The sequence below is a fragment of the Pteropus vampyrus genome, unplaced genomic scaffold, assembly GCF_000151845.1.
Source record: "Pteropus vampyrus isolate Shadow unplaced genomic scaffold, Pvam_2.0 Scaffold318, whole genome shotgun sequence".
Classification (NCBI taxonomy): domain Eukaryota; kingdom Metazoa; phylum Chordata; class Mammalia; order Chiroptera; family Pteropodidae; genus Pteropus; species Pteropus vampyrus.
In genome coordinates, this window is record NW_011889099.1 from 677,436 (window position 1) to 700,071 (window position 22,636).

At 39.0% G+C, this 22,636-nt stretch overlaps 1 protein-coding gene across 1 annotated transcript in view; it reads right to left on the reverse strand.

Moving 5' to 3' along the window:
• The window catches only part of FGF13 (fibroblast growth factor 13), a 472,409-nt gene that overhangs the window by 176,935 nt on the left and 272,838 nt on the right, over positions 1-22,636 (reverse strand). Inside the window, exon 2 of the mRNA XM_011377603.1 lies at positions 8,691-8,858. Within this exon, the coding sequence (XP_011375905.1) occupies positions 8,691-8,858 (168 nt within the window). The remainder of the gene's footprint in view (positions 1-8,690; positions 8,859-22,636) is intronic.

Here is a 22,636-nt window from a genome sequence, read left to right on the forward strand (position 1 = left end):
ATAGGTGATAAAAGAGAATTCATTGCTAACATCCAGACCTGTAGGTAATACTTAATCCCATGAAACTGGGGAAGTGCTAAGAACAAGTCTTAACATTCTTATCAATGGTGGCAATTTTATTGAGCTGAGAAAAAATGAAGCAATAGAATCAGCTTTTTTATAATTAGAAATGATCTTTCCTCATTTCAACCATTATAGGTGAAGAGCATCTCCTGGCCTAAAGAAAGGAGAAGAGGCAAGTTACCTGTTTTTTGTTTTTGTTTTTGTTTTTTAATTCAGGGATAGTTCTATTACATTTGAATTGAATTTAGCTATTCACTAATCATTCTACTCTTTCTTTGTGTGTCCTGGACAAAGTCATTACTTCCTTGAGGATAAGAGTCATTTCACTGACTTCTTTTGAGTGCTGTACTCCTCCTAACTCCCACAGAATTAGCAAGTAGCTCCTGAGCCCCTTCTGCTAATGACAACTTCTTGTCATAGCAAAGCTGAGAATGGAGTGTGAACAGCATTTTATCCCTTTAAACCTAAGATGTCTTTTCTGCACTAAAATTGCTTTTAAACAACAAACCCATGTTTAGGGACAGAGGGGGAAAGCTGAGCATGTGCAGCAACTATGGAGGGAAAAGAGCATGGGCTTCAGAGGCCAGAAAAATCAGGTTCAAATCGAATCATGTCATTTATCAAGGAAGTGACTTAACCTTTCTGTAACTTAGTTTGCTCGTGTGTGAAATGTTGGCAACAGCCTCTACTTTACAGCATTTTGGTGATCATGCCTCGAAGGGACTCTGCACAGTGCTCTCACTGTGTGTAGAAGTAGTCAATCCAGTGGAACTCTTTGCCTTCCTCTGTGTGGATCTGGTCTTTCAGCCAATGTACACTTGTTGCTTCCAAAGCGAGACATGCTTGAAGGTTGACCTGAAGCTGTTCTGAGAATATATATCTTAAAATAGCTGGGCTCCTAACTAGAAATATGCTAGCACATGGGTGGAAGTGGACATGTGATTTTGATGTGTTGGAGTGAGTGTAGATATTGGCTGTGAAGCAAGACAAGGATAAGTGTTGATAAAACGCAGGATGTTACATCTCTTGTTCCACACTTTTCTCAGGGCATTATTCAAGCTGCATATTCTTAAGCACACTAACAAATGTTATAGAGTATAACAAATGGAAACATGAATCAGTGTAATATATAAGGCTAGGAATTACTTATAAACATAGATAGCAATTAAAGCCTCTTCATCATGTGCAAGTCAGTTTTCACATACATGTTGCTGCAATAATTTCATGCTGGAGTAACTGGTATTGTCTATGTGATAAGAGGACAATGCCTCAATGATGACAGCCTCTGGTGTAACTTGCAGACAGACACTCAGGTCATGAGCAGCTTGAGTCAACTTTTGCAACCTCATCCTAGAGCAGTAGCAATCAAGTAAAGAAGTAGTAGTACTTTCCTGGCAAATGAATATGCTCTTCCCTTCTCCACTTTCTTTTACACTCACACATGGTCCCTAGATACTCTTCCATCTACATTTTCAAGCTGAATCATAGTTTAGAGCAGAACAAGTTTGCAACAATTGCTTGCAAGAAAGGATGTTGGTCACAAGGTGGCAGATCACCATGCTCCTATAAAGAAATCTGATTATTTTCTAAAAACGCAGAATGGCAAAGAAGCAAAAGAACTTCAAAAAAGTGTGTGTGTGTGTGTGTGTGCGTGCGTGTGTGTGTGTGTGTGTGTGTGTGTGTTAGGAAAGATGGATACCTTACATGGCCACACGTTCTAAAGGTCATATAACTGCTGCCTGTACAGAAATGCCCCTTAATCACAAGGCACCTCCTGAAGAGGCACATGCAATCAGCATGATAAGATTTCTGAATTGACAGCTGACATCACACAACAGCCCTTATGCCAAGGTGATATTTTTCTAAGACAAAGATTCCAACCATATTAGCACATTAGAATCACCTGGGAAGCTGTTTTTTTTTTTTTTAAATAAGCTTTGTTGAGCCTCTGCAACAAGAGCTTTTGCAGGTTTTTTTTTTTTTTGGATGAGTTATTGGTGAGCTAGTTGGTTGGGGTCTGATGTTAGGCTCAGGCATCAATATTATTTAAAAGATCCTCAGGTGATACCAATGTTCAGCCAAGTTTGAGAATCATCTAAGTACCCAACATTGCCACTCAAGGTATGGTCCACAGACTTAGTACTGATCTGTGTACTACATTCCTAAGTACATTTTTAATTTAGTTCAGCTGACATGTTTCTCAGCAAGACAGCAATAATTTCTTGATGAAGGAAGCAGTGCATTGACTTATGTTCTCGCTCAAGCTTCTTATCTCATCTCGGCCTGGTAACAAACAATTTCAGACCCAGTACTCATCCGCGGACCACAGTTTGAGTATCACTTCCCTAAAGACAATGAATGAGGGTCAGAGGGAAAGGGAACAGCATTCATTTTCAAAAGTGTGTTGCTTGCCAAAGCCCAGCTTTGATGGGAATATGCTGCTCAGTGGAGCCAGCATGGCATTTCCAAAGCATACTTGCAGGATGTTAATAGGTGCTATGAATAAAAAGAGTCTGGTAGCTGGAAGATGTCTGCCATTGAAGTGCCCAAAGACAGATTCCTAATCTATAAGACTCCTCAAAACCTTAAATACACTCTTATTCATTGGGACTTGCTAAAATTTGGGAAACATGTATTTGAACACAGAATCTGTCTTTACACAAAGCCATATGATCAGTGTTTCATGAAACATAATTTGGAAAATGCTGATCTGATCATTATTTAAGAACATGTGAAAGAGACTGCATTCTCTTCCTCCAGGCAAGTGAGTTATCATTTAAAACAAAAGACAGTGAAAATTGGAGCCACAGCAGCAGCACATCCTGGTGTATCTCCTTAACCAAGGCAGACCTCCATGCAGTACTATTGGGCTTGATTTGAAGAAACAGCTAAAAGTCATTCAGACTATACCTTTTAAACATGATACATAGTCTACCTGGGTCAAATCATGCTGGGTGGCAGATTTTCTGAAGTGATTTTATCAACTGGCTATGAAGGCAAAACAAACAAACAAACAACAACAACAACAACAACAACAACAAAAAGAGGAGTTGCTGAAATAACAGACCCTCAGGAGCAATGTTGGCAATGCAATCCCTAATGCAACAGCTTTAAAGGGGCAGCACCATATGGGTGGATGGATGGATCATTTTCAGATATTTTGTCAAGTATCATCACTTAAATTTTGACTTTTTTTCTTTAAATCAAAATCACCACCAATATTCTGTCATTCATCCAGTAGACCTTTCAGAGCACATTCCCAAAGCAGTGTTATTTTAAACACAAATACTTGAAACAGCTCATTAACATTGGCTTCACACAGGAGAAATATCTGCCTCCAACATTAACTGAGGGAAACCTCAGTCACGAGAGTTGTAAAAGGAAGACCACTTCTCAGGAAAACATCCCCACCACCTCGATGAGAACACCTAGGCTCAAGGGGAAAAGAGAGGCTTGTTGCTTTAAAAAGTGAATATCGAAGAATGAATGGTTGTTAGTTTCTACTGTAAAAGCCAGTCTGAGAAAGACTGAGTTGAGAGGCATATATCTAATAAAAGAATAATAAATGTCCATGGTAGCCTGAAATCGAATTATTGGCTGGTAAGTATACTTCCTTGATCAAATTATTAGTTTCCCAGAGAGTAGACTCTACCCCCAAAATATGACTTAATTTTGCATTTGCTGCCATAACGTGGGGGAATAGGAGAGGAGAATGTACTTCAGTGCTATTACTAGTTTTCTAATGTTATTAGAACATAACAAGTTGGCTTCTAAGAAGTAGCTGACATGCAACCAAGAGAAACATATTTGAACACTATATGCAGAGAGGATAGTTTTTACTCATTGCTAAGCACCAAGGCCTTCAGATTTCTGGCTTTAATTTAATTTTGCTATGGACCAATTTTTTTATCTTTCTTGTGACTCGGCAATTAAGCTGCCATTTGCTTTAAAAAGCAAAGAAAACTCTCTGGTGTTACTCTGTTATCCTTGAGGTCATAAATCAAGGCAGTGTGACCTTAAGTCACAGTGATTTTGAATTAAAAGGTTAAACGTAAAGTCTTTTATCTCCTCAGAGTCACCCAAACATATGGCCCTACATTTTCCTAATGAAATAGGAATAGTCCCTCAATTGTTGTCCTCAAAGGGACAGATATGGAACTCAGTTATATCCTTTCTTTCTGAAAGTCAAGATATTTTAAGGTGTAAAGTATCAGAGGCTGCTCAGTTTTATCACACCGACTTCATTCAAATAGGATTAGACCCATTTTTCTCAAAAGGCATATTAAAACGAGGAAGACACACAACAGGAGACAAGAGAGTTGAAGAAAAGGTAAGGATGAAAATACAAACATTTTCCTCAACATGTTCCTTAACATTCTTCTACCTTCTTCCTCTCCTACCATGTAGGCAAGATTGATATTCATGGTGACATATTCTCTTTCTAGGATAAAGAAACCAATATATTCTCAGAGTAACAGTCATTGTGCTAGTTACAAATATGCCCCCTTAACATCTGGCACAGAAATTTGCTTTCTTTTGGTTGGTGAAAGCTGCCGTACTTCATCACCAGTTTGGATCACCGATTCTCTTCTCCAACCAAAATCACTATGGTTGGATGCCTCTCTGAATAAAAAGGTTATAGATGTCCTAAGGGAGATGAAATGTGTGTGCAAATGTGAGTGTTTGTGTGTGTGTGTGTGTGTGTGTGTGTGTTTTAAATCACGTGAAAACAGAACTGTAGGAAAGAAGCCAAATGCGTAATTAAAAGATGGTGACAAACCCCTGAGCTCTGTAATACTTTCCTATTTTGTCTTAACTCCTTCAAATTTACTATTGCAATCAGGATTTTCAATACTAAAAGCAAATGCCAGGAATTCATGATTTATTTTTCTCTGCAGATTTTCAGTAGTAACTACATGTAAGCATGTGTATCTTGGTGTGATTCTTTTGCACAATCTTCAAACATCAGTAAAAGCCCAATGACTGGTGTTTAGGAAGCAGCAACTATGCTGATAATAGATTGGCTTTGAGAATTTACTCTAAATCAGTGATTTAATTTTGGCGCACATGACAATGAAAAAAAAGGAACACAAGAATAAAGCTATGAAAATTATACTTTCTCTTGGCAAAAGGCTCCTGGAACAGTAAGAAAAAGATTTTGGTAATGATCTCCACGCTCCATGTGGCTTTCTTATAACAAAGAACGTTGTTGATACTGGGCCAAATTAGACTCAGATATTTGTATGTACTTCTTCAGCCAAATTCCTGTACTCACATAAGATTACATCATAAGTGGTTTTTATGAAAATAATCACATCACTGAAAATCACAAGTCTTTGGAACAGATTAAAGAATTTATTTTGGAATTGGCTGCTCAGAAATAGAAACCTGTTTTTGGCAAAGTGTGATTTGGCCTTAGTGTATCCTGAAAACCCAGTGAGATATTTCACTCCTTCTATGTAGTGTTTACATGGATTCCAAGGGCCCTGGACACAACACAAAAATGTCCTTAAAAATATAGATGACTGCAAACAATTGTAAATAAGTTATCTGTACCAAATCTCAGGTGGTCATAAACTGTAGAAATAACCTGGCTCTTACAAAAACATCACCAAACAAAAGAAACACCAAGACTTTGTCTATAACAATGCAAAAATAGTTGGTAGATTTATCAACTCAATAAGAAAGAAGAAAATTAATTCCAGCTTTATCACAATACAAATAAACCTCTTTGACCTAATTTCTAAGACTGATGCAACTCAAACTTTTATTTCCCCCCAAATTTAAATGTTTTCCATTTTTCACATAAGGGCTGTATAAAAACAACCTCATTAGAAGAGGTCATACTGGCATTTCGGCATGCACACTTCCAATGATGGTGAAGCCCATTGCCTTCACCTGCAGTGGAATTGGTGGGTATCCACAGTCAAGATCAGTTAAGGTCTCATGCTTTAGTACAGAGACCAGGAGAGGAACTCTCTCTCCAAAATGGTTGACACGAGAATAAATTGTCTCAAGGCATGACCATGGTGTAGAACTAAGATTCGATCCATTTGTACTAATTATAATAAAACGTTACAGCAACTGTAAGAGAGAACTGAAGACTATATCTTACAATATTAAAAACCAGTCTTGAAAAACTCCTCCAGGTCACCAGAATGACCACTAAACCCTTACAAACCCACGGTTACTTCATTTCCTGGCAATGCCCAGGTTCGGTATCCTACATGAAGTAAGTATGTTAATTTCTTAGCAATGTTTCCTTATTTATCCAAGGTGTCTTCCACAGCATGTTTTCTTTCACCCTCATCTAAGGTCTTCTGGACCCTGTTCATTTGTATAGAGATCAAGTGGTTTCATTTTAAAATCTCACTTCATCATTAGGTTCTGGGTCTTTGTTTGAATGGAGTACAGTAAAATTGCAAATAGTATTAAAATGTCATCCCAGAAAACCTCTAATGAATCTAATATTATTTACAAATACTTCATAGGAGTAAGGAGAAAGTTAACTTTGCTATTCCAGAGGAATTTGCAGGAGAGCAAGACTAAGGGAAATCTTCAATCTGAAAGAAGGCAATGCCCATCATCAAGGTATTACAAGTGAAAGGATTAGGCAGCTACTCAACTTGTAGGTGAAAGGACAGATTAAAAACTATCCAAACCTTATATAAGAGAGTTTAACTGTCACCCATTCTCTAAAGAATTCTTCACATCTGAAAACATTCATAATAATATTCAAAATACACTCCAGATAATATTTTGAAAATTAATAAATCCCGCCAAAATTATATGTAATAAGAAAAGGGATGGGGGTCTTAAATTTAGTTATTCAACATTTTTTTAAAAATCTGAGCATTGTTAAAACAATTTGAAGTTTCTAACCAATTGCTTGACTAAATTTAACTAGATGCTTTTTAAATGGCTTATTTTTCTTACTCAAACCAAATTTTGTTTTTCAGACTCATGTGCAAGTAGAAAAACAGTATAGTATATAATTTATAATATATTATCATAATAAGAACAGTATAGTTTATAATCTGTTATATAATTATATAATAGAAAGTACATATCTATAATTCAAATACTGTTTTTGTCCTTGCAAACACATGCGCAATTTTAGAGAAGAGAAAGCAGAACATATTGCAATGCATTATATATAGTGAAATAATTGTCACTGGTTAATTTTTTTGTTTGTTTCATTAGAGCACAAAATCAAGTTAGTATCTTCTCTACTAAACCGCCGAAAGATTTATTTTCTCACTGTAAAGGATTACCAATTACATCTCTGAATGAGTAAGTATCAACATCAGTACCCATACCCAAAGTGGATAGCTTGGATACCAAAGTATGGGTTACAAAAATAGAAACGTTCTATTCTGTTGCTGAAATAGGATTAAACATAAAAAAAAAAGTACACTTATCATTTTCTGCCAATGAGCATTGAAAACTCTATTTGGAAGGAAAGAAAAGAGGAGACTTTAAGATATAAAAACTTGCTTCCAAAATTGTGGACTAGAGTCAATTTGGAGTAATTTCCTCACACACCAAACTTTAAACAGCAGCACATGGCAGTCTTTTCCAGGTGACGAAGACAGTTGTAATGAAGATACCCATAATGTTACAAAAGGGCAACATGAGAAAGGAAGAAGGTGGCTTTTAGAAATCGTATCAGAACCATTTATGCAAACATGTACACCGACTGCCAAATGACAGGTGAATTTTGTCACTTTCAATGTCATTCATTGTTAAACTGCTTCAACAGTATTTGATATGGGGGAACGGGCTGTTCTACAATAACTGTTTAATTAGCATACACACTACACATCTCAAATGTCATTTTGGAAACTGAAATGTACACAGCTGACAAAAAAGTTTACCACATTTTCTGATGTGACAAATGTTCCCGTTTGATATATGCAAAAACACTGTAAACCATGAATGCTCTTTCTAGATAGACGAAGTACTTTTGAGATAGATTTGTACATGGATTTCGATGAACTCCTTATTGACCTCAGTTGGAGTAACAGCAAGTAGTTTTCCAAACCTGTGCTTGAGCTGAAAAGAAAAACAAGCTACTCATAGTTTCCTTGAGGCATGCATTTCACTATGGCAAAGAGCAACGGGGCGTGCATTACATGGGGAGTCTGGGCTTGCTTCAGCGGACAAAGTAGATCATGAGCATTCTTCGAGCACAATGCAGAAGCTTTATGGGTGGAAGGGAGTCGGAGAATTTGGAACAATCTTCTCATTATTTCATTTTTGAAGTGCCATTCCTCAGCCGACTGCTGCTTCAGGAATGCCAGGTGATGGCTACAGACTGGGCCAGATGTTGGCTACAGGAGCAAGCAACTTTAGCAGCCCAAACAGGGAAGTGTAATGCCACCAGCTGAAAATGTTTCAGCTGTGAGAAGCAGGAGGATGCTACGTGCTGTGCCAGAGATGACTGTATTATACAGTGTCCCATCTGAGACTGCATAACACATTCACCAGCGAGCTAGGGGGCCTCCTAACTACGTCAGGGGCCGAACAACACACAGCACACCAGAGGGCAATGCACAGTCAAAAAGAAAGAGAAAGAAAGAAGAATGAGAGAAAACAAGCAAAACACGCATCTGTCGTGCACAAACCTTCGGGCTCTGTGTTTTCTTTGTGGTGTACTTGCTTCAGCGGGCAGCAGAAGATTTCGTGACACTTAGCACGAAAAGGGGACTCTTTTTTCTTTAATTCCGCAGATTGGATGGAATCTTGCCGTAACATAATGTATTCCTGTGTGCCAGGGGGGGCGTCATCCAGAACTGTGGTCACCACATAACAAAATGAACTCAAGTTAGAGCTTCATGAAAGCAGCGAACGTCTAAATCAAATCTACTCCCACGGAAGACTAAAGAAACAACATTCCCCCAAAACGTTTCTAAGAAAAGTATTTAAAAGCTTGACAGTTTTATTTTTAGAGACTTAATTTAAAATACTAAAGGCCTGGAAATAGCTAACTCAACTATATATACCTCTATTTCTAGTACAGTGAGAATTTAACAGTGTTAAACTGTGTCTGGATGCAGTAAAATATTTTAATACCAATAACCATGTTGTATCTAAATAAACACCATGCAGAGCTCACACATTTCAGTTGGAGATACAATATAAATATTTACAGGTGAAATTGGCTAATGTCCACCAATCATTAGTGTTTTAGTTTTATGTTTTTTTTCTTTGATCTGCTTCTGGTAAGAACTTGACTCCCATGCAGTATATACTGATTCTGACGGAAGAATCAAGGGTATTGCTCTTTACTCTTTGATTTCCAAACAGAACTGGGGCTGTTGCAAATATTCCTCAGGTATTGAAAACCTCTTAATGAAGACAAGAAATTCCATTTGAGAGCCTATAATCAACACTTGTTTCAAAGACCTACCTTGTTGAACTGTGGAAGAGCAAGGCCTGGTTCATTAATTTTGGCCTTAGATATAATAGACACAGAGCGCCTCTCAGCCCACGTTTCCTTTCTAGAACCTTTCTGGATTTCCTAAACAACATTGAGAATTTCTAGTGTTTTCTCCCTGCAAGAACAGGTGTCTGCTTTTACAGGGTCCACTGCAACTTTCTTTAGCCTGATAATCACCCACCAAATGGGGTGCAAATTCGATCTGCATTTGCAAAAGCAGGAAATTGACCCCAGGATGGATTTTTTCTCTTTCACACCCTTCCCAATGAGGCCATTCCATTTTGCCAGGAGTGAGTCACTGCCTCCAAAGCTGTGATTAGTGACGTGCTGACTCATTCTACTCCCCCAAATGCATACACTTAACATGCATTTAGGAAGACTGATAGCACCAGCAAACTTCTTATGGGGAGAATAATGCTGTGATGTTTGGAAAATAGAAACAGCTTATGGTCAAAATTAAATAGGATCTGAAGCTTCTGTATTTGGCAAAACTTCTCCAGATCATTGGCTGGGATCTTAACAGGCTTTAAGAACTTTCATGTTAGGGTAAAAATGGTATAAAACCAACATAATTTTTAAATTAGTATTATGAGTTTCAAACAAGTTCTAGATAGATAGCCTGTATGTGGAATTGTTGTCTTCCTTTATATGTCATTAAATTATGCAAGAAGGTGATGAATATTTTAATCAGTTCTCTATTTTCCTCCAGTGTTCAGCAGCAGTAATCAAAAATATTATATAGACACACCACCACAGCTTTTCCTGGCAGAGAGTTCCCTTCATCTACTAGGAATGTGACTATAACTTCTTAGAATCTCATTGAATGCACATCTTTGCTAGCAACAGCTGCTATTCAAAAACATTTGCAACCATTTCCTGCCATAAGCAGATAGTTATGATAATATAGACACTTATCAAATTCCAGCATCACAGCTGAAGACAAATTCTGGTCTACCATCCAAAATATTTAAAGAAAACTTTCCAAACTTGGAACTCTTAAAAAAAAACCCATGATTCTATAGAAGCTGAGAAATTCCATTTTCATGCACTGTTATATATAAGAACCATATTTTTAGATTAAAGGACAATTGGAGGATGGAAAATAAAAAAAAATAACTTTTTGGTAATACAGAGGGAACTTGTTATTCAGAAGTAAGTGATAAACAGCAGTAAACTGTCTTCCATTTTCATTTTTCAATACCAAGAATGACTTCGTAAATGGGCATTTCTGGAGATTAATGGCAGACTGAAGCTAAAAGGCTTTGGCTGACTCTCCAGCCATCAGCCTGTCCCAGATGGTCATTAATTCCCAGAAAAAGCCTCACACTGCCATCATTATTATTTAATTAGATACAACTGGTTATCTGTAACATACAACAAAATTCTAGTGAATGCAACATGCTGACTGATACAAGAACCAGCCCAAAACATCATGATGGAAAAAGCATGAAGGTCACAAAAGAGCAAGATAATTGCTTTCCACAAAATCCTTTCTCAATCAATCTCTCTCTCTCTCTCTCTCTCTCTCTCTCTCTCTCTCTCTCTCTCTCTCTCTCACACACACACACACACACACACAAATTCTTTCTTCAAAGTTTCAAAGTGAATTTAGCAAGTACAAAAGGTGCCAAGATTAGAGCATTTAAGGAGCCATCTGAGTAATAACCACAGGCACAGAATATTTCCTTGGAAATCATGAGCATCTGGGAGTTAATGGCTCAGCTTTCGGTCTCAGGCTCTCTCTACCCAATGCCACAAACACTAGTCAATTCGAGCAGAGCAGGAAAAAAAGAGAATGGTCAATCTCTTGAGTAGCTTGGTGTCATGTTGACTGACACAAGAGCTAGAAACATTTTGGACTTTTTAACCAGAAGTGATGTTGTATAGGCAACATCTCACTCAGGTCTATAAAATTTCTGAACTTGAGAATATTTTTAATAAAACAATAAAACTATTACATCAAATCCATTTATTTCCAGGATACTCTCAAGCAAGACAGTGGCTATATATGCAATTGACAGTAGCAAGAGTGACAGGAGACCTCCCACAGCATCCCAGCATTAAAGCAAGTAGGCATCTTAGTTCTACTATATAAAAGGGATAAGGATACAATACTTCCAAGGGGCACTAGCTCTAGAAAAGGGAGAGTAGACTTGCAAAGAAGTCAGCTCATCAAAACAGGAAAAAAGAATGGGATTCTTCTTGCCCTGACTTAGTCCAATCTTTTCTGCCATTTTCTCCTTTCTAGTGCATTCCCTTCTTACACACAACTTCTATCCACTGAAAACCACTCCTCCTTCTGTTCATTCCAACAATTTGTTCACATTTATTCAGTGATTCCTGCTGCCCTTCCCAACAATAGATTTAACCAATCTTTGAGATAGACCGAAGACTCCAGTGATTAGGTAGACAATGAATTTATATAAAACCTCCTCCAGTTTCAGAGGTTCAACTTGACTCTTCAAGGCAGATAACATGGTATATGGCTCATTGTTGATTTTGGGACTGTGTGGCCCCATGCTCTGAGAAAGGCTGCTGAGCCCCATGACAACAGCTGCCAAGGAGTAAGACTTTGCCAGGAAATTGTGCCCACATAGCCAGTGCCCTTGTCCTTGATCACACAACCCACCTACTCAATCTTGTGGGATTCCAAAGTCCCACAAGAGTAGTAGAGAATTGGAAGAGATAAGTACAAATATGCAAATCCACACATCCATGGACATGCAGACACTGACGGGTAGCATAGTCAGACATGGAGGTGACAAAAATAAGTGACTTTATTGGTGGGATGATAGTTACAAGCACAATTTATGAAAGAGCTAGTTCCCGGTATAAAAGGTAGCCTATTAAGCATTAGTTGGGCATCTGGAATTGGTTTCCCAATAGGAGTGCTAGACTGCCATTAAACCATCCCCACTCTCCTCCAGGCTTCTCAGCAATCACCAAGATCAAGGACAAGGTCAGGTGTGGGAGGCAATCATGGTAAGGGAAGATGGCCTGATGACCCAGCCTAAGCCACTCCCATTCACAGAAATACAGTATTCCTATTTCAAACTAGAGATAAGGAAATAACCAACCTATAGCTAAACTTAATCATCGATAAACTTAAATAATTCCAGTGTAATAGACAGACCTTTTAAATATATATATTTTTTTTAATTAAAGAAGTTAACTATCACTTATCCTTCCTAGGTTTAGAAAATTCAATTCTTGTTTTACTTTATAACTTTTATCGATAAATATAGCATTGGCTACATGAAACAGCTACCCAAATATTTACTAGTATCACAAACACTACAATGTAATCCTCCATGTCATTCCAAATGAAATTTGTTTAGAAAGAATATAATGCAACCCGTCTGTCTTAAAACATAAGGAAAATAAAGCTCAGAGAGAGAAAGTGACTTGATAAGTCACAGTTATTAGAAAAGCCCAGCCTAGAAGCCAGGATTCCAGGGTGTTTACCACTAAGTCTACAGTAAGTCTGCTTTGTACAAAGATTGATATATTAAAGAGGGATTGGGTTCTTCGGTATATTTTAGTTTCAAAGATTACCCCTGTCTTCAACAAATTTTTCTTTCTTTATTCAAAGATAGAAAAGTAAGTCTCTAGGAAACTATTTAGAGACTTACTAAACAAAGGCACCTTCACCTCACCAGGACGCTGTAATTTACAAGGTTTGCTGACTTCAAGCTGGAAGTAGTTAACAAGCCTTCAATTATTTGATGATGCTGTGTTTTTTTTTGCTTTAAAATTAACTCATCACAAAGATGACTCAACATACTTAATAATACATGATTTGCATCAAAGTAAATCTGAGATCACCAGAGCAATGAAAATCACATACAGCCATGGGACTACCAACCAAAGTTATTAGACATATGTTAGTAATTCCAACAAGCAAATAGTTAAAATCACCTGTGAAACAGAAAATATAGCAAAATGTAGAGATTATCAAAGGACCTCATATAATGAGGAAAAAACTTGGAGTAATTAGAGATTACTCGTCCATGTCACTGAAGACCTGTCGTGCTGAAAAGTTCTTTCAACCACAGGAGGAGTAAACTCAAGACCTCCATTTTACCTCCTAGCTAACTATCCACCTACTTATCTGTATGTGATATTCAAGCTTTACTGCCACAGTGGACACTATCAAGATGTCAGGTTTAAATGTAAATGAGTAACCTAAGTAAACATTGCACTGAATGAAATCGATCAATACTAACGGTCATTTCATTTAGCCAAGATAGAAACAGCTTTAAAATAGTTCTAGGAATTTCAGTTACCTTCTCATTTGCAATCCCCTCCATTCTTAGGTCTTCCTTTCAAATTCTGTTCATTCACGCTGTTATGATCTTCTCATGAAAGAACAAAATGCTAACTCCCTTCCATAGTAGCCCCCTGCCTCCTTATTTCCATTGCAGGTCTTGCTCACACTAGTTTCCATTAGTGTCTGGAATATGCCAGGCTTTTTCCTGACTAAAGACCCTGCAAGTGCTGTTCCATATGGTTTCCCCCTTTACATCCTTCAGGGCTCTACTTAAATGCTACTTGCTCAAAGATGGCTTTTCAGCCACCTTAGGTAGTTTTGTACTTGTCACAACCTGTTACTATTTTATATACGAGTATCTGTATTTGTCTCTGAATCTCCCCACAAAAATACAAGCTCCCTGAAACAAATATATTATTTGTCCCATTTATCATTTAATATGTGGGGTCCAGCACTGTGCCTTGCTCATAATAACACCCTCAAAGAATTCTCATTAACCAAATGAAGGATGCCCTCCTGTTCATGCAGCCTTCTCTCAAAGCTAAAGTAAGTGGCTCATTCTAACTCTTATTCTCCATATAACATTTTAGGAAATTTATCTGGTCTTGTCTTGGGACAGCTTTTTGTTTATATCACAGGCTTTTACTGAAAAGTTAGATTGATAATTATTTTCATATATATATATATGTCTTTCCTTCACAACCTGAATGTAAGCTCCTGGAAGACAAGAACCATGTCTCTTCTGGTATCACCTTTACTTTCCTATTGGCCTTCAAGGCTTTGCACATGCATAAATTGAGGCCCTTCTAGGAAGAGCCATGCCTACCTTAAAGGTGTATGCTAAGAAGAGAAAATACATAGGAAGAGCTCAGTAAATTACCTGGCACCTGCCATGGAGGAAACACTATCTGTCCATGACAGCGAAGAAACTGTTGAGAAATGAATTCTGGTGAACCAGAATCCCCAATCTGAGTCACTGCTGACTTTCTGGGTGACCTTTGGAATGCTATGTCACATCCCTGAGCCTCAGTTTTCTCATCTTTAAAATAAGTGATTTGGACTAGGCTAGGGTTTCTGAACACTGGCACTTTTAGCATGTGAGGCTAGATACTTACTTGTTTTAAGAGGCTGTTCTACGCACTATAGGATATTTAGTAGCATCCCTGACCTCTACCCATTAGATGCTTGTAGTATCCCTCTTCTTATATGAGAATCAGTGGACTTGATGGGTAAAGGCCATATGGTTTATGAACCTCTTTGTAAAGAAGTAGTATCAGTCCTGAAGTCCCTTTGTGACCCTCAGAGATTTCAACATCCTGCAAGGACTCAGCTATTCTATTCATGTGAGTTTGGCCCACACAGTCCAGACCAGAAAGAGAGAAAAATGCACTAGTGAGCATGCCAATTATCCAGGTCATAGGAAGCCTCTGATTGGCAAGATGTAAAACACTACTGGTACACATCAGTGGGGTCCTTCCTCAGCCTAGGGCAAAGGCTTTCAGGGAGTGATGACATTGGGCAGCACCAATGGCATTTCTAAACACTAGGTGATTCTCCTCAGGCACCACTGTGCAAGCCAGCCAAGCGAAGACCTGGCTCAAGTGGAGATGAGAAAAAAGAAAGAAAGGAGGCTGAGAAACCCTCTCTGGCCTTACCAAAATAGGGGGAAATGACCAATGGGCAGCGGGGAAGGATGGCCACACTGCTCACATAGTAATAAATTGACAAATGGTATTTATTCCAGAATTCCATCTGGAATTTCTTGAAAATGTCTATAACTGGCTTCATTGAAAATTTTTATTTAGCCTCACTCATTTTGTCTTTAATGCAATGTGCTTCTGGCCACCATGTCCGAGGGACTGAAACACCTAGGCAGCCTTTACAGATTACTTACAGATTGATTCCAGCTGTTACTTTTGCACTAAATTTTGCCTCTTTCTCCATGCATATAAATGTTAGTACAGGATTTCTAGTTAGGCTCACAAAATGATGTTATAGCTACTCACAGAAACTTTCTTGCCTGAAATTTTTTCAGCCTTTGATCTTAAGACCTTTCTTGGGCTAAATTGCTATAGAAAGCCTGTTTTCTCTATCATTTTTTTCCATTTCTAGAGCATCAAATCTCAGAGGACTGAGGTATCCTCTCAAGTATACTATAGAGTCACTCTCAAGTATTATACCCAGGTCTTCCTGGAAAATGTGCTGATCAACACCATTCTTCTTCACATGGCATGCCGGAAGTGCCCTGCATGACTCATTATCACTATTTCCTTCATGTTCTTATTTCAGGTTTTGAAAGCTGATCTCTGATCCAAATCTTCGGTTGCCCCAAGTCCTTGGGATACTTCGAGAGCTCAGGAAATCCCACCTTACGTGCTCTGTCGACAGCCAGAAATCCCTTGGTCCTAGTGATAGTGACTTGAAAACTATACATTACAGTATAGTTGCTTTAAAGTTATATAACTGAGAGAGTCCAATGCCATCAAACTCACCTCTGCTTCTCCACATCCCCTGCCCCCTGCCAAAAAGTATCTAAGTAGCAAACACATTTTACTTCATTAGTCAGGAAATACTACCCTTATTTTCAGGTAAGGAGAGTTCTCTTATTTCCTCTTCCCGCTAGTGTTCTGTGATCATATGGGGTTCTATTACCCACTGACCTCCTTCCACCTACAGTGACATGGATGAAAATTCACTCAAATACATTAGCGGCCCATATTAACTTACCTTTTGGCAAGAATCATAAAGCAAATATCGGTATGTGGGCTGATCTATCAAAACCATTTCTCAAAAGAAAAAATAAAGCATGTATATGTCATTGTGGCTTTGTGCTACCTCACATTCCACATAACATGTCTGTGCCAGTGACTCCAGAAGCAGTAAAAAGAGAAAAGAAGATAGAGTGAAAAGAAGTAGGAGAAGGCTCTTCTAACTGATCGAGATGTGAGTCCTGGCACATCTTGTTTCATTTAAAATATTCACTGGTTAAATCCTTCTCTTCCTAGTTAGTCACAAGCTGCACTCGAGCTCATCAAAAGACAGTTTAATTTGGCCGCAACATCATATTCATCAATTTGCAAGCTCAAATGGTCCTCAACACATTCAAGAAATGCAGTTCTCACCTATATGCTGGGAATGGCCCTCAGTTGACAGCTAGCAAGAAAATAGGAATCTCCATCTCACCAGGACCTGAATTCTGTTAACAACCAAAATGGATGAGAATAGATTGTCCTCTAGAGCCTCTAGAAAGGGATGCTGCCATGCCAAGTCCTTAGTTTTGTTCTGGGTAGACGTCTGTCTGACTTCTGACCTACAGAAGTATAAGATAATAATTTGTGTTGCTTAAGCCACTAAGTTCGTGGCAATTTGTTATGGCAACAATAAAAAACTAATACAATATCTAAACCTTAACGCTGAAAACCTAACTAGGTTCTAAAGTCCATAAGCCTTCTACAGTAACTTTAATAACAATAATCAAATATAGTATGTGGAATTGACATTTCTTCACCATCTTCCACCTGAGAAGAAGACACATGCACAAAGTTGCTTTCTTTGCCCTTTTCATTTTCCATGCGCACTCATAATACTAACTTGTTCAGTATTCTTTCAATGAACACTTATTGGGAACCTACTATATGCCAGGCACTATTCAACACATACAGTATATAGCAGGGGAGAGTCTACAGGTAGTAAACAAATCAGTAAGAGGAGACCTCCTAGGATATCTGAGGCACTGATGGGAAGGGAGCTGCTCTGAATTTCTGCTAGACCCATACAGCGAGATAAAAAATATTTTACAAGTTAAGCTCCTGACATATCAGTTAGCTTTCTGTTACTGCACTACAACCTAGCCTAATCTAAATAACACAGAAACTACTAGTGAGAAGGTAATGTTGGAGCAGAGGCCTGAAGGAAGACCAGAACAGAGTGAGTCACTGAGGCATCTAGAAGAGTGTTCCCAGGAGAGGGATCAAAAATGCAAAGATGCCAAGGTGGGAGTATGACTTGCTGGGTTTCTTTTTTTTTCTTTTTTAGAAAAGGAAGGAGGCCAGTGTGGTTGGAGCTGAGAGACTGGAGTTGGGGAGGAAAGTGGTAGGAGGTGACAGGAAGCCATGTAGACCACTGTAATAACTCTGGCTTTAATTCTGAGTGGCAGGGAGCCAAAGAATGGTTCCAGGTAGAAGAGTGATGTGATCTGGCTTATGTGATCAGAAGGTCAGTCTTGCTGCTATGAACAGACTTCAGGGCACAAGTACAGGAGCAGAGAAACTCGTCAGTAGGTTAGTGCTATAATCCAGGCAACCAATGATAGTAGTTAGTAATTACTGGTATAGATAAGAAGTGGCTGAAATCTGGGTGCATACTCTAGGAATATAGACTCTTATGAACAGAAGTTATGTCTAACAGTATGCAGATCCCCTTTGAGAATGATAATTCCATGGAATATACACTTCCCAGAGGTAACGGATTTACTGTGGGTTAGGAAATTCTACTCTTGAGGCATAGGAGAGAATTCTCCTCACACTTAGCTCTCCCCTGCCGTCTCACTGTGCTAAACACATCTGTACAGAATATGATCAAGTAGGTACCCAAACATTAACATTGCACGAGAGTATTAATGGCAGTGATGGAGACGATGATGGGCAGTTTGCAAAACAACATTCTTGAGAAATCAATTCTCTTGAACCTTGTTTCCTTTCTATGAATCTATTTTTCTTCTGTCATGTCAAAGATTCCACCAAACAAATCTAACACTCTAAGTGCTAGTGGGAGAGAGGGACGGAGGAAAAAACACTGTAGAACTGAGGTATCTCAACTCCTAGCCCAGCTTAAGAGCCTACCCTCACTCTGTGTGTCACATCATCTGTGTGAGCACAGATGTTCTCAGATAGAGTTGACCAGACAATCTCTAGTCTTTTCCATTGCTTAATTTGCAGGAGGTTGGGGAGTTCTTCTCTCTCCTTTATATTTTCTTCACTATGAAACTCAAGAGCGTAACACAGCTGGCTTCTCTCTGCCCCATCATTCACCATTTTCTGGATAGAGTACTGGTGAGGTTTTAAAAGAGAAACTAGCATCCCTAGGCCAGCTCCTTCCTTTTCTCTTTCTCCTTGGGAGCCAGCTTACCACAAAACACATGCATTCTCCTCTGCTCCTCTATGCCTTAATTTTTGCAGGTGGAGGCCCTGTGCCAGGTGGTGAATAAGGGAGTAAGCCAGGAGTCTAGTATAATCCAGAGATGGCTAGGACTGAGTGGACTCATCTGTCTCAGTATGGGGTTCATTATTAGAATGTCCACCTTTTCACAGATAAAAGCCTCATCTCCTAATATTAGCTTTATTAAGAATAAAGGTGATATTTTATTGTTCATATATCTCTCTTTTGACTTCTTATTCATTCACAACTTGGACAGCAGGAGAAAAAGAGTTGACTCTTTCCCCCAAAAATATTCCCATCAATATTTCTGAATGCTCAGAATCATGGCGTCAGGCTATTGGAAAAGTCCTAAAACCTCTACAGAATGTCAAGCTCTGCTGGCCAGATTGGCTCATGGCAGATACATTATTTTTCATGGCCAACACCAGTGCCAGGAGACCTGTACTCATAGGCCAGGATAAATAGGAGTGAGGAATGAGGAAAAGAAGACGCAGAAGGGAGGGGAGATGTGAGTGAGTGCCGATTTGATCCTTCACAGATGGAATAAGCAGGCTGCCATGTTAATTTAAAAACCTGCTGCTGCCATGGAAATCACTAGTTATTGATGATGTTCTCGTAATCCCATAGGAACCTCAGTAGGAAGTGCTATTTCAAAGCAGCAAGAAGAGGGTGGAGAGGGAAAATGCAGGTCATGCATGGGGACAGAGACATTAACGCCAAGAAGAAATGCAGCTGTGAATACTTCCTCTTAGATTGCACTGGAGCAAAGCGCTCCTACCAGGAGGCAGCACAGATTCCCAAATATGACCTGCCTGCCTTTTCTGACAGTCCCTGCCAGTTAGTCCCTTCTGACAGGCCTCCAATGTTTGCATTAATTAAACTCAACCTGAGAAACCTGGTCTTTTGAGCCATGCCTATTGGCACCATCAAGGAATTGAACCCCCTGCTTTCTCCTTAATTGCTGAGTGGTACCTTTCGAGTTCCTATGAAATGCAAAAGCATCACAATCAGTAACCTTTTACAGCAGTTCCTTCCTCTTTCCTATCACAAGGTCTTTGTGTAACAATTATTTAACTGACAACTTCTCAAAGACAGGCTTAACATATATGATATATTCTCAGAACTTTCAGACATCACCTGTGAGTGAGTCCCTAGTTGGCAGAGAACCTCAGGTGAAACCCCGACAAAATGTTTTGGGCTGGGGGCGGGGGACTGTGGGTCACACTCTGATTTAGGAAGTGCCAATTATCATGGCCTGACCCATGTGCTACTTTGGGTGGTCAATCTTTTGCTGCAGGCTATTTCTTTAAACTTTCTTCTATTCTGCTGGGAACTTAGGAGTCCCTTACCAGATTTCTGGTGACAAAAAAGAAACACGGAATTCTTTTTGATATCCATATTTAGGGTGGTTGCAATGAATGGAGGAAGTGGCAGAGGCAAGTAGAAGATGCAGTAGGCATGCCTAACTGGGAAAGTCCAGCAAGAGAAGGACTCCTGCCTCTGTTACTGGCTTCATTTTCGCCTCTTTGCTGCTGATCAAGTGCAGCCTGCTTCTCTTCTCCCAGAAGTTCCCTGGAGGCACACAGCTTAAATGGTGTAACTGGACTTGTAATGTGCTCCAGCAATAGCTATAATAAACAGCTTGAGGAAAGGTCTTCAGCCTGGACTCAGGTTCACAGGAAAAGCAGGAACTGGATGGGTCATGATGCCATGATAATTGGATTAGCCACACTTGTCAGGGAAAGGGCATATAATTACTGAAGAATACTCTAATGATTATTTTATGTATGAAATTGACTAGGCCATAGGGTGCCAAGATATTTGGTCAAATGTTGTATTTCTGTGAGACTGTTTTTGAATGAGATGAACATTTAAATTGGTAGACTGAATAAAGCAGATTGCCCTCCCTCATGTAGGTGGGTTTCACCCAATCAGATGAAGGACTGAATAGAACAAAAAGAATGACCTTCCCATAAGTAAAAGGAAACTCCTTCTGCCTGATGGCCTTTGCACTGGGTCATCAACTGTCTTCCTGCCTTTGAACTCAAACTGAAACATCGACTCTCCTTGGATCTCAAGCCTGCTTGCCTTTGGACTAGAATTATACTATCAGTTCTCTTGGTTCTCAGGTATTAGAACTTGAACTGGAACTAGCCTATCAACTCTCCTGGGTGTCTGGCCTGCTGACTCACCCTGTAGATCTTGGGACTTGCCAGCTTCCATAATCAAGTGAGTCATTTTAAGATGTAATTCAGGTCCAAGTCAGTTAATTTTAAATTAATCAAAAGAGGGATTAACCTGGGTGGCCTGGCTTAATCAGGTGAAAGCATTAAAAGAGAAAGATTCAGCTGCTGGCCTTGAAGAAATAAGCTTCCCTGTGAGAAGGCCAGGGAGGGGGTCATATGTCAAGGAACACTGGGTAGTCGCTAAAAGTGAGAATGGCCCCAAGCAGACAGCCAGCAAGAAAATGGGGACATTGGTCCTACAGCCACAAACAACTGAACTCTGCCAAAAATCATATGAGTTTAGAAGAGGATCTTGACCTCTAGAAAGGAATAGAGTCCAGCCAAAATCTTGATTATGGCCTTGTGAGATCCTTAACAGAGGAGCCAGCTATGCCATGCCTTCCAAACACGTTATTAGCATCTTTATTAGCCACAAATGTGCTGTTGTTTTGAGGCTTTGGTTATTGAGATTGAAGAAACAGGCTACGGTGATGGACCAGAGTAATTAAGATGAATCTATGTGTTCTATAAGGCAGCAAGCTCTTTATCACCAGGGACCGGTGCTCCTAGGAAAATCTAATGCCTGATGATCTGAGGTGGAGCTGAGGCGGTGATGCCAGTGCTGGGGAGCAGCTGCAAATCCAGAAGAAGCTTTGCTCTCTCGCCTCCTACTGTGTGGCCCGGTTCCTATCAGGCCACGGACTGGTATTGGTCCAAAACCCAGGGGTTGGGGACCCCTGGTATAAGGATTACTATGATAAAGAAAAACAATTATCTCAATATTTAGCATTAGTCACCTCAGAAAGCTTACAACAAAAGAAAATTTCTAAATAGAATCTGAGTAGACTAAAGTGTGAGTAATACTTATTCCATTTGAAATCATTCTGAATATGAAATATGAAAGTCTTTTTATGAATAGTTTTCTATTTTTAGGAGAGATTCCTGTGGTCATCTTTATTTTCTATTTCAGAGAAAAAGATTATTTGAAAAGAGTAGTTTTAAATAATATAACTACTTCTGAAGAAAAATAGTTTCTCTTGTCATAATATTTTTTTTATTGTAGTAAAATACATAACATAAAACTTGCCATTTTAACCATTTTTAAAGAGTAAAATTCAGTGGCATTAATTACATTCAGGGTGTTATGCAACCATCACCACTATCTATTTCCAAAAATTATTTATTACCATAAACAGAAACTGTAACTATTAAGCAATAACACCACATCCTCCTCTCCGCCCATCCTCTGGTAACCTCTAAGCTACCTTCTGTTTCTATGAATTTGCCAAGGTGGAATCACACAATATATTTTTTGGGGTGTCTGGCTTATTTCACTTAACATAATGTTTTCAAGGTTCATCCATGTTGTAGCATGTATCAGAACTTCCATTTTATGTATACACCACATTTTGTTTGTTTATTCATCTGCTGATGGACACTTGGATTGTTTCTACCTTTTGGCTATTGGGAATACCACTG